Source organism: Anopheles coluzzii, chromosome X (assembly GCF_943734685.1).
Source record: "Anopheles coluzzii chromosome X, AcolN3, whole genome shotgun sequence".
Taxonomy (NCBI): Eukaryota; Metazoa; Arthropoda; class Insecta; order Diptera; family Culicidae; genus Anopheles; species Anopheles coluzzii.
In genome coordinates, this window is record NC_064669.1 from 25,244,865 (window position 1) to 25,256,528 (window position 11,664).

The following is an 11,664-nucleotide window of genomic DNA, read 5'->3' on the forward strand; positions in this document are numbered from 1 at the left end:
GAACGTAAACATTACAGAACGTAAACATTGGGGTGACGGGACGACTCATGATAACGAGTAGTGGTTACACGCGCGAGTCGGAAAGTTGAAGAGCGTAGGCGGCGCAATTCGCTATAAAAAGGGTTGGGCTGGCGCCGTAGGGCCTTTTTCGACGGAAATTTTCTGTAGCGTGAACAACCACTAGAAGTGAGTAATATTTTGGCGTGGGTTAATAAAACGCAAAGCACCACTTATAATATTAACACTTTTCACACACGACCTAAAAAAGACTCACAACACAATCCGAACGCTACATTCCAAAATATTATTCGAACTTTTCCGTGCTAGTTAAAAGAGACTAACCGAGTGAAAGTGAGTGCAGTGAAATGTTTGGAGCTAATGGTGATAACCAGGAGACGGGAGCCGACTCGATGGCGGGACGCGTAGAAGTCCAAGCCAACCAAGCAGCGCCATGGAGTGAGCCAGGCCCCTCGACTGCGGAAGGGTCACATCGGGCATTGACCCCAAGGGTCATTGACCAGCGAGATGAGCGTCATTTGCGGTCACCGCTGCCCGGTCCTTCGAGGATATCTTTCGTGTCGCTTTATGATACGCAGGACACGCCTGATCAGCGTGGGAGTGTTGGCTCGGCGGCGGGACGCGCTAGCGTTCACGCTGATCAAGCAATGCCAAGGAGCCCCATCACGCCTGTTATGTCAGAGGTAACGCAACACGGTATAAGCAGCGCGAACAGTCGCCGGGTTGAATCACAAACACGCACACTACCGAACGAAAATACCGCGGAACGCAATTTCACTAACGGTCATCGGGATGAGCTGCCGCATCAGGCGCCATCGGGCGAGCACCAAGCGTACTTAGCTGCGATACCGATGGAGTCGGCCATTGCAATCGAACAAGGTTCGATTTCCCGAAATGCCGAATTGGTTCGGAAAAGGATTGAGGTTGAAAGAAGGCAGATTGAGTTGAGGAAGATGGAGATTGAGTTGATTGAGCTCGAAGAGGCTGAAATGATGGCACTAGGTGGCAGCATGCGGGACAGTGTTCAGCGGCCTAAAGCCGAGCAGTGGGTAACGGCAACGGATCGCTTCGGTATGGCTTCATCGTTCAGAGGGGTACCTGAGACACCCCAATTCGCGAGTACAGCCCACGTACCACCGCCGTATGATTTTCAGGGTTACTCACGATTCCCAGACTACTACACTTGGAGGAGAAGTCACGATAGCGCGTATCGTAGGGCATCGGTTATCCCGCCGGTGGACCACACCATACCACCACAGCATCGTACGCGATCGTATAGGGCTCCTACCCAGTACGCTAATGCTAGCAACCTGTCGGAAGTACAGTGGTCGGCCCGACTGAGTGGAAACGTGACTGAGTTACCAACGTTCAGTGGTGAATCGCGAGAATGGCCCATGTTCATCCGCATGTTCGAGAAGTCGACGGAAGTGTACGGGTTTACCGACGAGGAGAATCTGCTACGGCTGCAACGAGTCCTGAAAGGAGAAGCAATGGAGTCAGTTGGTCATTTGCTACTGCTTCCAAATAGTTTGAAGGATGTCCTTGAAATGTTAGAAGCGCAGTACGGGCGACCGGACCAAATAATAGAGGCCACGATCGAAAAGATTTGGAAGATGCCCGTGCCAAAGCCAGACTGCCTACGTTCTCTGGCTAAGTTCGGGTTTGCAGTGAGAAACCTCTGTGCTACGATCGAATCGCTGAGGTTGCCGGAGTACGCCTATAACGTTGCGCTTCTCAGGGAGCTTGTGAGTAGGCTTCCGTCCGAACCTGCACGTGAATGGGCGCGACACAAGAGGCAATTCGGGTGTGGTAGTGTTACCGATTTTGGCAGATGGATCAGTGAAGTGGCACGAGACGCGATAGATGTCAGTGTGGAGCCACTGCGCCGTGTTACGAACGAGCGTAAGGAAGAACCCGGCAAGCGTGAGCAGAATTCTCAGCAACCGCGTCTGCCTGTTCGGGCTGACCGATCAGGAAATCAGCCCCCTCGAACAACATACTGGAACGTGCACACGTCTCGGTGTTCGGAGTCTCTACCGGTTGCTGCGGCCACCACCAATACAGCGTCACCACAATGTCAACTGTGTAAAGGTACGTGCAGCTCACTTTCGCAATGTAAACGGTTTCTGCACTTTTCAGTAGCAGCTCGAAGGAGCCACGTGAAGGAAAAAGGTCTGTGCAAGAAGTGTCTCGGCAGACATAGGACCGGCTGCTCGATTGTAACAGCGTGCGGCGTAAACGGATGCAACGGAATGCATCACGTCCTGTTGCACATCGCAGCGCCAGATGAAGAACGCGCTCCAGAGGTTGGTTTGTGCCACACGCATTCAGGAACCGTAGATCGCGCTCTTTTAAAATACGTGCCGATCAAGGCGTATGGACCGCGCGGTGAGGTCGAAACATTTGCCTTTATGGACGATGGTTCCTCTTCGACGTTCATCGATAGCTCCTTGGTAGAGGAACTGGGGCTAACGGGCACACCTGTGCCGCTTTGTATCCAGTGGACCGGCGGAGTGACGCGCCAAGAGAACTGTTCCGTGCGCCTTAACCTCGAAGTATCTGGAAGAAACGGGAGCCGTAAGTACGACCTGATCAACGCGAGAACGGTAAAAATGTTGGGGTTACCTACGCAAACGGTGGCGGTTTCTCAGTTGGCTGACCAGTATTCGCACCTGAGAGGGCTGCCGATCGCCTCTTACAGCAACGTTCAGCCTCGTATTCTCATTGGTGTCGACAATTGTCGAGTGACCAGACCATTGAAGACGGCTGAGAGGAGCGAACACGAGCCAGTCGCCTCGAAAACGCGTTTGGGATGGATTATTTACGGCCCGTGTCCGATAGCGGAGAACGTGCCCGGAGCAGTGTATAATAGTTTCCACGTGTGCCTGTGCGACGGAGTGAGTGCGGAGCTGTTGAACACCGAGGTGAAGAAGATGTTCTCCCTGGACACCATTGCTGTTGAAAAACCAATCAGCGTGTGGCGCTCGAAAGAGGACGACAAGGCGATGGCGATTCTAGAAAAGGAAACGGTGTTGGTTAGTGATCAATATGAATCGGGACTGCTGTGGAAAGCGGAAAATATTCGACTGCCCTGTAGTAAAGCGATGGCTTTGAGACGATACCACTGTCTGAAACGGCGTATGCAGAAGGATCCAGTACTGGATGCAGCGGTACGAGACACGATACGGAATTATGAGAAGAAAGGTTACATCCGTCGCTTGACGGAAGCTGAAGCGGCTGAACGACATCCCCGAGACTGGTACCTGCCAGTGTTTCCTGTGTTTCCTGATGAACGAATCCAAATAAGCCAGGTAAGATTCGTTTAGTGTTCGATGCTGCCGCTACCGTTAACGGTATCAGCCTTAATAACAATCTTCTCACCGGACCGGATCTTACGGCTAACCTGTTGGAAGTGCTGTTCAAATTCCGGGAGTTTAGCGTGGCTGTGGTCGGAGACATCCGCGAGATGTTTCATCAAGTGTTGATAAAGCCGGCCGATCAGCGAAGCCAGATGATATTCTGGGAAGGAGATGCTGCCAGTGACGAACCCGTCACGTATGCTGTTGCAGTGATGACCTTCGGAGCCGCCTGTTCACCGAGCACCGCGCAGTACGTGAAGAATCACAACGCAGAGCGGTTCGAGTCGGAGTATCCACGAGCGGTGGAGTGTATCAGAAACGAACACTACGTCGACGATATGCTGTTCAGTGTCGAAACGGAACAGGAAGCGATTTCTCTGGCGGAACAGGTGCGATACATACATTCTCGGGGTGGATTCGAGATACGTAACTGGATTTCCAATTCGTCACGAGTCATGGAACGTGTGCAGACCATCACTGAAACGGAAAAGAGTTTCAACATGGGTAACGAGTTCAGTGCGGAAAAGGTGCTTGGTATGTGGTGGGACACCCTTACGGATACCTTTTCGTTTCGGCTGTCCAAGAAGTACGATCAGGGCATCCTGTCTGGAGGACAACTTCCAACGAAGCGAGTGGTGTTGCGGACGCTAATGAGCATTTACGATCCGATGGGACTGGTGGGACAGTTCCTTATGTTCCTGAAAATGTTGCTGCAGGAAATTTGGAGAAGTGGTTATGATTGGGATCGTGAAATCGACGGCCACATTGCGGAAAAGTGGTTTACCTGGCTGAAAGTATTGGCGAAAATTCCGCAAGTGACGATCCCTAGATGTTACCGTCGTGTCACCTCTACCAGCGCTAAGATCGAGCTACATATTTTTTGTGATGCGAGCGAGCACGGCATGGCTGCCGTGGCTTACTTCAGGTTCGAGGAGGGCGGTGTCATCGAATGTGCTCTCGTTGCGTCAAAGACCCGTGTTGCGCCACTAAATTTTTTATCAATTCCCAGACTCGAGTTGCAAGCAGCAGTACTAGGCGCGCGACTGAGCAAGGCGATCATCCGATCACACCGTCTGGAGATTCATCGCACCACGTATTGGACGGACTCAAAAAACGTTGTCAGCTGGCTAAATTCCGATCACCGACGCTATCATCAATTTGTCGCCTTTCGGATCGGAGAGTTGCTTGAGACGACAGACGTGCAACAATGGCGATGGCTACCGACGAAGTACAATGTAGCGGATGATGGAACCAAGTGGGTGAAAACCCCCGATCTGTCACCCGGCAGCCGTTGGTTTCGAGGTCCTTCTTTCCTGTGGGAACCTGAGTGCGAGTGGCCCGCGGCGGTGGAAGCTGTTCACGACACAACTGAAGAGCTTCGGGTAAGCGCGTGCCACCATCAAACTGTCGACAAGGGTGTCGAAGCAGGTGGGTTCATCCAGTTTGAGCGATTCAGCAAGTGGAGAAGGCTTTTACGAGCCGTTGCACATGCTATCCGCTTCATTTCTAACGTCCAGAACAGCATCCGTGGAACAACGAAACAACTGGGACCCCTGACGCAACCAGAACTGGCCGAAGCAGAACTGATTGTGTTCAGATCGATCCAGCAGGAGAGCTACCCCGAAGAGATCCGATGCCTGCGACAAGACGAAAGGAAACACCCGTGGCAGACAGGCATCAAGAAAGAGAGTCCACTGTTTAAGCTATCACCCGTCCTTGACGATAGCGGCGTAATAGTGATGGGTGGTAGATTGGCTGAGTGCAGCGCAGTGAGTCCGGAGATGCGCCGTCCCATAATCCTTCCCCCCAGCCATCGTGGTACCACATTACTAATCACAGACGCTCACGAACGTTTCAGGCACTGTAATCATATGACGGTGATTAGTGAACTTCGGCGAAGATACTGGATCCCTTGCCTGTTGAGGACGTACCGGCAACTGCGCAAAGCATGTCCTACCTGCCGAAATCGCGAAGCAACACCCAACCCGCCGATGATGAGCCACCTACCCGACCCCAGATTGTCCTTGGGACAGCGACCGTTCACCTATACCGGGGTGGATTACTTTGGGCCTCTCCTTGTCGCGGTAGGACGACGCGTCGAAAAAAGATGGGGTGTCATCTTCACGTGCCTCACCGTTCGAGCGGTGCACCTAGAGGTAGCGCACACCCTTAGTACCGGATCGTGTATCGCTGCTGTTCGCCGATTCATCGCCCGGCGCGGCGTTCCCCGCGAGATCATCAGCGATTGCGGGACGAACTTCGTGGGAACAGCACGAGAGCTACGGGACGCGATTGCCGGTGTGGACCACGAGGCGCTCATGACAGAGTTCTGCAGTCCGGAACTGAAGTGGACGTTCAATCCACCGGGAGCACCACACTTCGGAGGCTGCTGGGAGCGTTTGGTGCGATCGGTGAAGAAGGTGCTTGGACATCTTAACCTTCCCCGCCGACCGACTGACGAGGTGCTCGAGACTGCGCTGGCTGAGATCGAGCTGATCCTAAACTCCCGGCCTCTTACGTACGTTCCGGTAGATGACGCAACGCAGCAGCCTCTTACGCCAAACCAGATCCTGCTTGGAACAGCAGACGGAAGCAAGCCACCTGTGGCTTACAGCAGCGGCAGCGATGCGGTCAACTCGTCCTGGAAAGCAGCACAGCATATTGCGGATCTGTTCTGGAAAGCGTGGGTACGAGATTATTTGCCGGTGCTTGGGAAACGAACGAAATGGTTCGAAGCGGCGGAACCGTTAGGAGTAGGAGATCTCGTTCTAATAGTGGATGAGAACTTACCGCGCAACTGCTGGCCTAAGGGTTTGATCGAGGAAGCGATTAAAGGAAAGGACGGCCAGGTGAGACAGGCAGTAGTAAGGACCGCTAAAGGTATATATAAAAGACCTGCTACAAAAATCGCAAAGCTAGAAACAACTCGTGGTGATCGGATTTAGGATAAAAGGGACACGTGGAACAAAAACGTCAGGAGATAAGGCAATGTTTACAGTGCAGGAGTGAGATAGCCTCACTGCGGAAGGGAATGTTGAAGAACGTAAACATTACAGAACGTAAACATTGGGGTGACGGGACGACTCATGATAACGAGTAGTGGTTACACGCGCGAGTCGGAAAGTTGAAGAGCGTAGGCGGCGCAATTCGCTATAAAAAGGGTTGGGCTGGCGCCGTAGGGCCTTTTTCGACGGAAATTTTCTGTAGCGTGAACAACCACTAGAAGTGAGTAATATTTTGGCGTGGGTTAATAAAACGCAAAGCACCACTTATAATATTAACACTTTTCACACACGACCTAAAAAAGACTCACAACACAATCCGAACGCTACAATAATAAACTAAACGCACTATACCACCAAATTATCTGCAAATGGGGTAAAATCCGACACCTCCTTGAAGGTTAATATAGGCTCTCTTACTCAACTCCTATCCTGCGACGTCCGTTTCGTGCAGTGGTAACATGTATCATCGTATATCCAAGCTTGGGTAGACGGGCCCAGTCCCAACCCCTTGGGCGGATGATGGTACATGGCCAACCTAGGATGATGGTACATGGCAGGCATTCCAGGCAACTGGAATGTCTTAACGTCAGACCAATCTAATGACGCTAAATCTGTCGAATAGGTGTGAATAGGTGTGAAAAGAATATCCTACAAGTATCCGAAAATATATGTCCTTCTCATCTAACGAAAATAATGAGGAAAGCCCACTGAAACTAGCAGCCGAAAAACGATTTAAAATGAACCTAATGATGAGTGATGGATAACCAGAAGCCTCAACCGTGACGGAGCAACTTATCCCGGATGGCAGCCAGCTTCTTTTTGTCTTCTTTTTTTTCTTTTTTTTTCTTTTTCTTTTCTTTTCTTACTATTTCTTTTCTAGATATGGAGGAGGTGGAGGCGTGGAGGACATACTAAGGATCAAGATGGGCCATCACACAAACGCCTAAAGGAAGATAAAAGGTACGCGGAGTGTTTTAGTGCGGTCGCATTGATCGTAAGCTAATCTGTAATACAGATGGGTTACGATCAATGAATCCCACACTACCCACGACATGGACGGTTGGTATGTAAGTCGTGGGTGCCTTTTGAAGGTTTCACTCCGCGATAACAAAAAAAAAAAAAAGACGAGAGCAACGATGAAGCTGCTATTAACAATTAACCTTAAATTTCTCAACATATCAAAGCTGTGCGACCCATTTTTCTACATGTTAAATATTATCTAATTAATCTATATACGTTCTTTAATAATGCGTACATGTGCTTAAGCGTAGAATACATGAACTGTGATGTAGAATTTCCTTTTAAATGTTTTAAGAGATGATTAAACTGTTGATAGTGATATCGTTTCACTCACTAACTGTAGCTATTCTATTTTTGCATTAAGTCGCACGAATAATGTTTATAAAATATGTTTGGTTCAGCTTGTAAGAGTAGTGTAATTCGCTTATACAACCCATATCAGGATTGAGTAGTTCGGACCCTAAAAGACAAAATAAGTTTAGTAAAATGAATACATTCGTAAAACCAAATATCATACCGTACGTCGAAAACATCACTTCCGGAATTGTATATAACGCTAGCTCAAAAACTAAATCACGTTGGTTCTGTAATGTTTTTCTGGATCTGGATGGATGGAATCTGGAAGCGCCAAATAATAGAATCATAACAAGTGAATTTGCTTCCGCCATGTGTACAAGAATCATATGCCACCATCCGACACGGAAACCACAATCAAATGGCTACATATAATTAGGACGGGTGACCAAACTCACTGTTGGCGCGTTTATTCAATTTCATCGAATTGGGTTTGATATATACGGTCTAGTCTAGGAGGCACCTAAAATATAGTATGAGATGATGTTTATATTATTATAGACTAACATATCACAAGGAACTGAGTTTATCAAATATCATATCACATATGACCACGTATCTTTACCACTTTCCAGATGATAAAATGAGCCACGAACATTAGATTGTAATAGTACAGATATTGCGCGATGAATAATTTATGTGATCACAAATCACTGAACAATGATTTTATCTTAAATTTACGGAAAATGTTAACTTAATTTGTTTCTTGTTGTTTCGCATCATTCAGATCGTAAACATTGGAAACAAGCGTCGCACACATACAATCACAACCATTGTACATACACGCGGTAATCCAGACGTCACTTTTCTTAGCTGATTCTTCTTCAGCTTAGCTGTGAAAACGGGGTTAATATGTGACCTGGTATTTCAACAGACCTTGCTACGAACTTAAAACGGAAAGGACCCCGATATTGGTAACCTAAACACGAACCAACACTCAAACACGAGGTAATGAAAACTTACCTAACAATCGACGAGGAAATAAAATGCTTTTCTTTGTGTCGTAACCGCAGCCCTTGTCATCGTTGTTTCTAAACATCCTTCAATACGCCACTTGTAGTTTTCTGAAACACTCCTTTATTGTGACTTTCCTTCACTACGTCCGTCCAAAAACTGATCGCCTTCCCAACGGGACAAAAGTAGAAAGCTTGGAGCAAAATAATCGTTTGTCTCCCTCTATCCTCTATACCGCGCTTGCTTGCACTCATGCGCGAGCGCTCGAGTATATTCTCTCAGAACTGAGCATTCGCAGTTCAACCCGTGCAGTGAGAATGTATGTGTTAATGTGCAGCGAAATTTGTCTCTGTATCTCATTCCCCCACCCCCAAAAACCACATTCACTCTCCGCGCACTCTTAAAATTTTGGCGCGCACGCTACGTACAACACAATACAAAAGGTCGTTTTAACCGCGCGCACTGATCAAAGTCGCGATGGTTCAATCGGTACGCCGACGCTCTATGTCAGAGATTTGGTGTGAAGAAAAAGTTTTTCTGACCAAATCGACAACACACACGCGACGACACACATCGGTCACGTCGACCGCCGTCGATGGAAGTGAGTGATGATCTAAAAATAGATCTGTGGGGCGAGTGAGAAGGGGGAGGGGCGTAGAACAAGCTTACGTAAGCGTGAGTCGTCGCGTGTGCGTGTGTGTACACTCAAGAACTCATTTTTTGCTCTTTCCTGGAACCCACATGTTTCTACATTCTTCTGATTTTAAGCAACAAAAGTAGAAGGGAAGTAGAAGGATACTTCGTTTCTACTTTCCTTGCTACTTTCGAGCGTGTTGACTCGCTTGGGTTTTCGCGTTTCGTTTCCATCCTGCCACTCTCACATGCGATCTCACCGAGTCGCTCCTCTCTTGAAATCGCGCTTCTCTGTTGATCTCTTCTCACCGTGTGATATCTCACCGTGAGATCTGCGAGCTGCGTGTCTCTCACTTGTCGATAGGCTTCTCGTTCTATCGCTATTTCTCTCTATTTCCTTCCCTCTCGCGACCATCTCTATGCTACGTTTTAGTGCTAATAATTCTTTTATTTTAAATTTAAGTTCTAACTTATTATTATTATTATTATGTTTGTTATTATTATCATTCTTATTATTATTATTACTATTAGTCTCTACACTTTGTAGCTTTGCTTGACCAAGGATCACTTTATCGGTTTTAGATGTTTAAAATGTAGTCCTTTCTTTTCACAAACTGCTAGCTGCTATTCACACCACGATGTCTTGCCAATTCTGGTAATACGAAACAATGCACCACCCAGTCAGACAGCCTTCTGTTAATTTACCCATTCGAGCAGTTTTGTGTCTGTCATAACAGTCATTTAAGAGCAATTTAGCGGTACGACGTGTTGTCGTTTGTTGTCAGTGAAAAGGTGTAAATTAGAACAAAAAGAGTATTGTTTTAATGATCTTTTAGTGGAAGAAGACATCGGCGGTGTGTTTAAAACTGTAAAATGTAAAAAACAGCCGAGAAATTGCATTTATTAGTGCTATTTGTGCACCACCTTCCGGGTGAAGCGGCTGTTCAAGTCGAGTTTGCTAAAAAAAATACATTGTAATCGTTTGTATAAGTTAAGGACAATGATTGAATAAAAGCATTCAACTGTATTATAATAAATTTCGTGTTATTTATTAACAATTTGGCCGACAAAAATAAAAATAAAATAGAGGAAGGAATAGGCCCTGTTTGAAATTAAATTTACTTCACACTTTATGAATTTGATCGCGCCAGTTTATCGACGGATAAAAACATTTATTGTCGTTTATTTATACTTAATTCCACAACTTCACAATTCCGCTTCGTTCGTTGTTGCGTTCTTGCTTTCTTGGCGTCTTTCCTCGGTCTCATCCTTCCTCGCTCTCTTCTGTCAATTCTCTGTAGTTCATATTCACGGCAAGGTTGGATCGTTGCAAGGTTGGATCGTTTTCAAAATTACCGTTAACACGACATTCGTGTTTTGACGTTCGTTACAGGCCCATATAACCAAGATACCGAAAACGCCACCAATTTCTTGTACTAAAAATCCAGTTCCATCAAACAAAGCTAAAAAACTATCAGTTTGGTGGGTTAAGCCACACGGCCACAGACGCAGCCACTTCAATGTTGTTAAAGTCAGTTATTATGCTCGGGCAATTTATTTGCTCAACATGTTTCACCTGTGTTAAAATGTGATTGAATTGTGCAAAGGAAACAATTAAACGTGTGTGTTTAAGTTGATTTGTTGTAAAACATTCATGTGTAATATGTGTATATGTGTGTTTGTTTACTTGCGAATGATCTCTCCATTTCGCTGGTCAGTGCATAGTTTATAGGCTAATCATATTGCTGAAGTTGAAGTGCAGTGATGTAAGTGAATGAATGTAATCAATCGAAGAGTTAAAATCCTGTTCAGCATATTGACCTTAGCCAACCCTTGACCAAACTTTTCCTCAAAGCATTTTTGGAAAAGGTGGGTTAAGGGTGGGCAAGATAAATACATCGGATCGGAACTGGCAGCTCCGATTGTTCTAAAATTTGGTGGGTTAACGACTGAATCGACCACCACAAACCCACGTGGGTTTGAAGTGGTTTTACAGTGGGTTAAGGACGATTTGGTTATTTGGGAGGATCTATCAAAACTGCTCGAATGGGTAAATTAAGGACTGCTAATTTACCATTAAATTACTCTTAAATTACCGGTAATTTAGCGGTAATATAGGGGTAAATTAAGTCCGATTTGTCTGACTGGGCAGTGAGACAGGTGTTAGAGCGTTTCTACATACACCGAGAATGCAGCTGAGAAAATAACTGACAGCATGCTTTGACAGCGTCTGACAGCATTTTCGGTGAGAGAATTCTCCTCGGCATGCAAAGAACGATGGAGCTAAAAAAAATTGAATTGGCAGTTTATAGCGATCGATC

The 11,664-nt window shown here is 46.9% G+C and overlaps 1 protein-coding gene across 1 annotated transcript; it reads left to right on the forward strand.

The window, feature by feature from the left end:
* Nucleotides 1-365: 365 nt before the first annotated feature.
* LOC120956042 (uncharacterized) lies at nucleotides 366-7,329 on the forward strand. The gene is made up of 6 exons (XM_049607454.1): nucleotides 366-2,109; nucleotides 2,158-3,222; nucleotides 3,330-4,302; nucleotides 4,387-5,123; nucleotides 5,466-6,060; nucleotides 7,263-7,329. The coding sequence occupies exons 1-6, from the start codon at nucleotides 366-368 to the stop codon at nucleotides 7,327-7,329; spliced, it is 5,181 nt and encodes a 1,726-aa protein (XP_049463411.1).
* The last annotated feature ends 4,335 nt before the right edge of the window (nucleotides 7,330-11,664 follow it).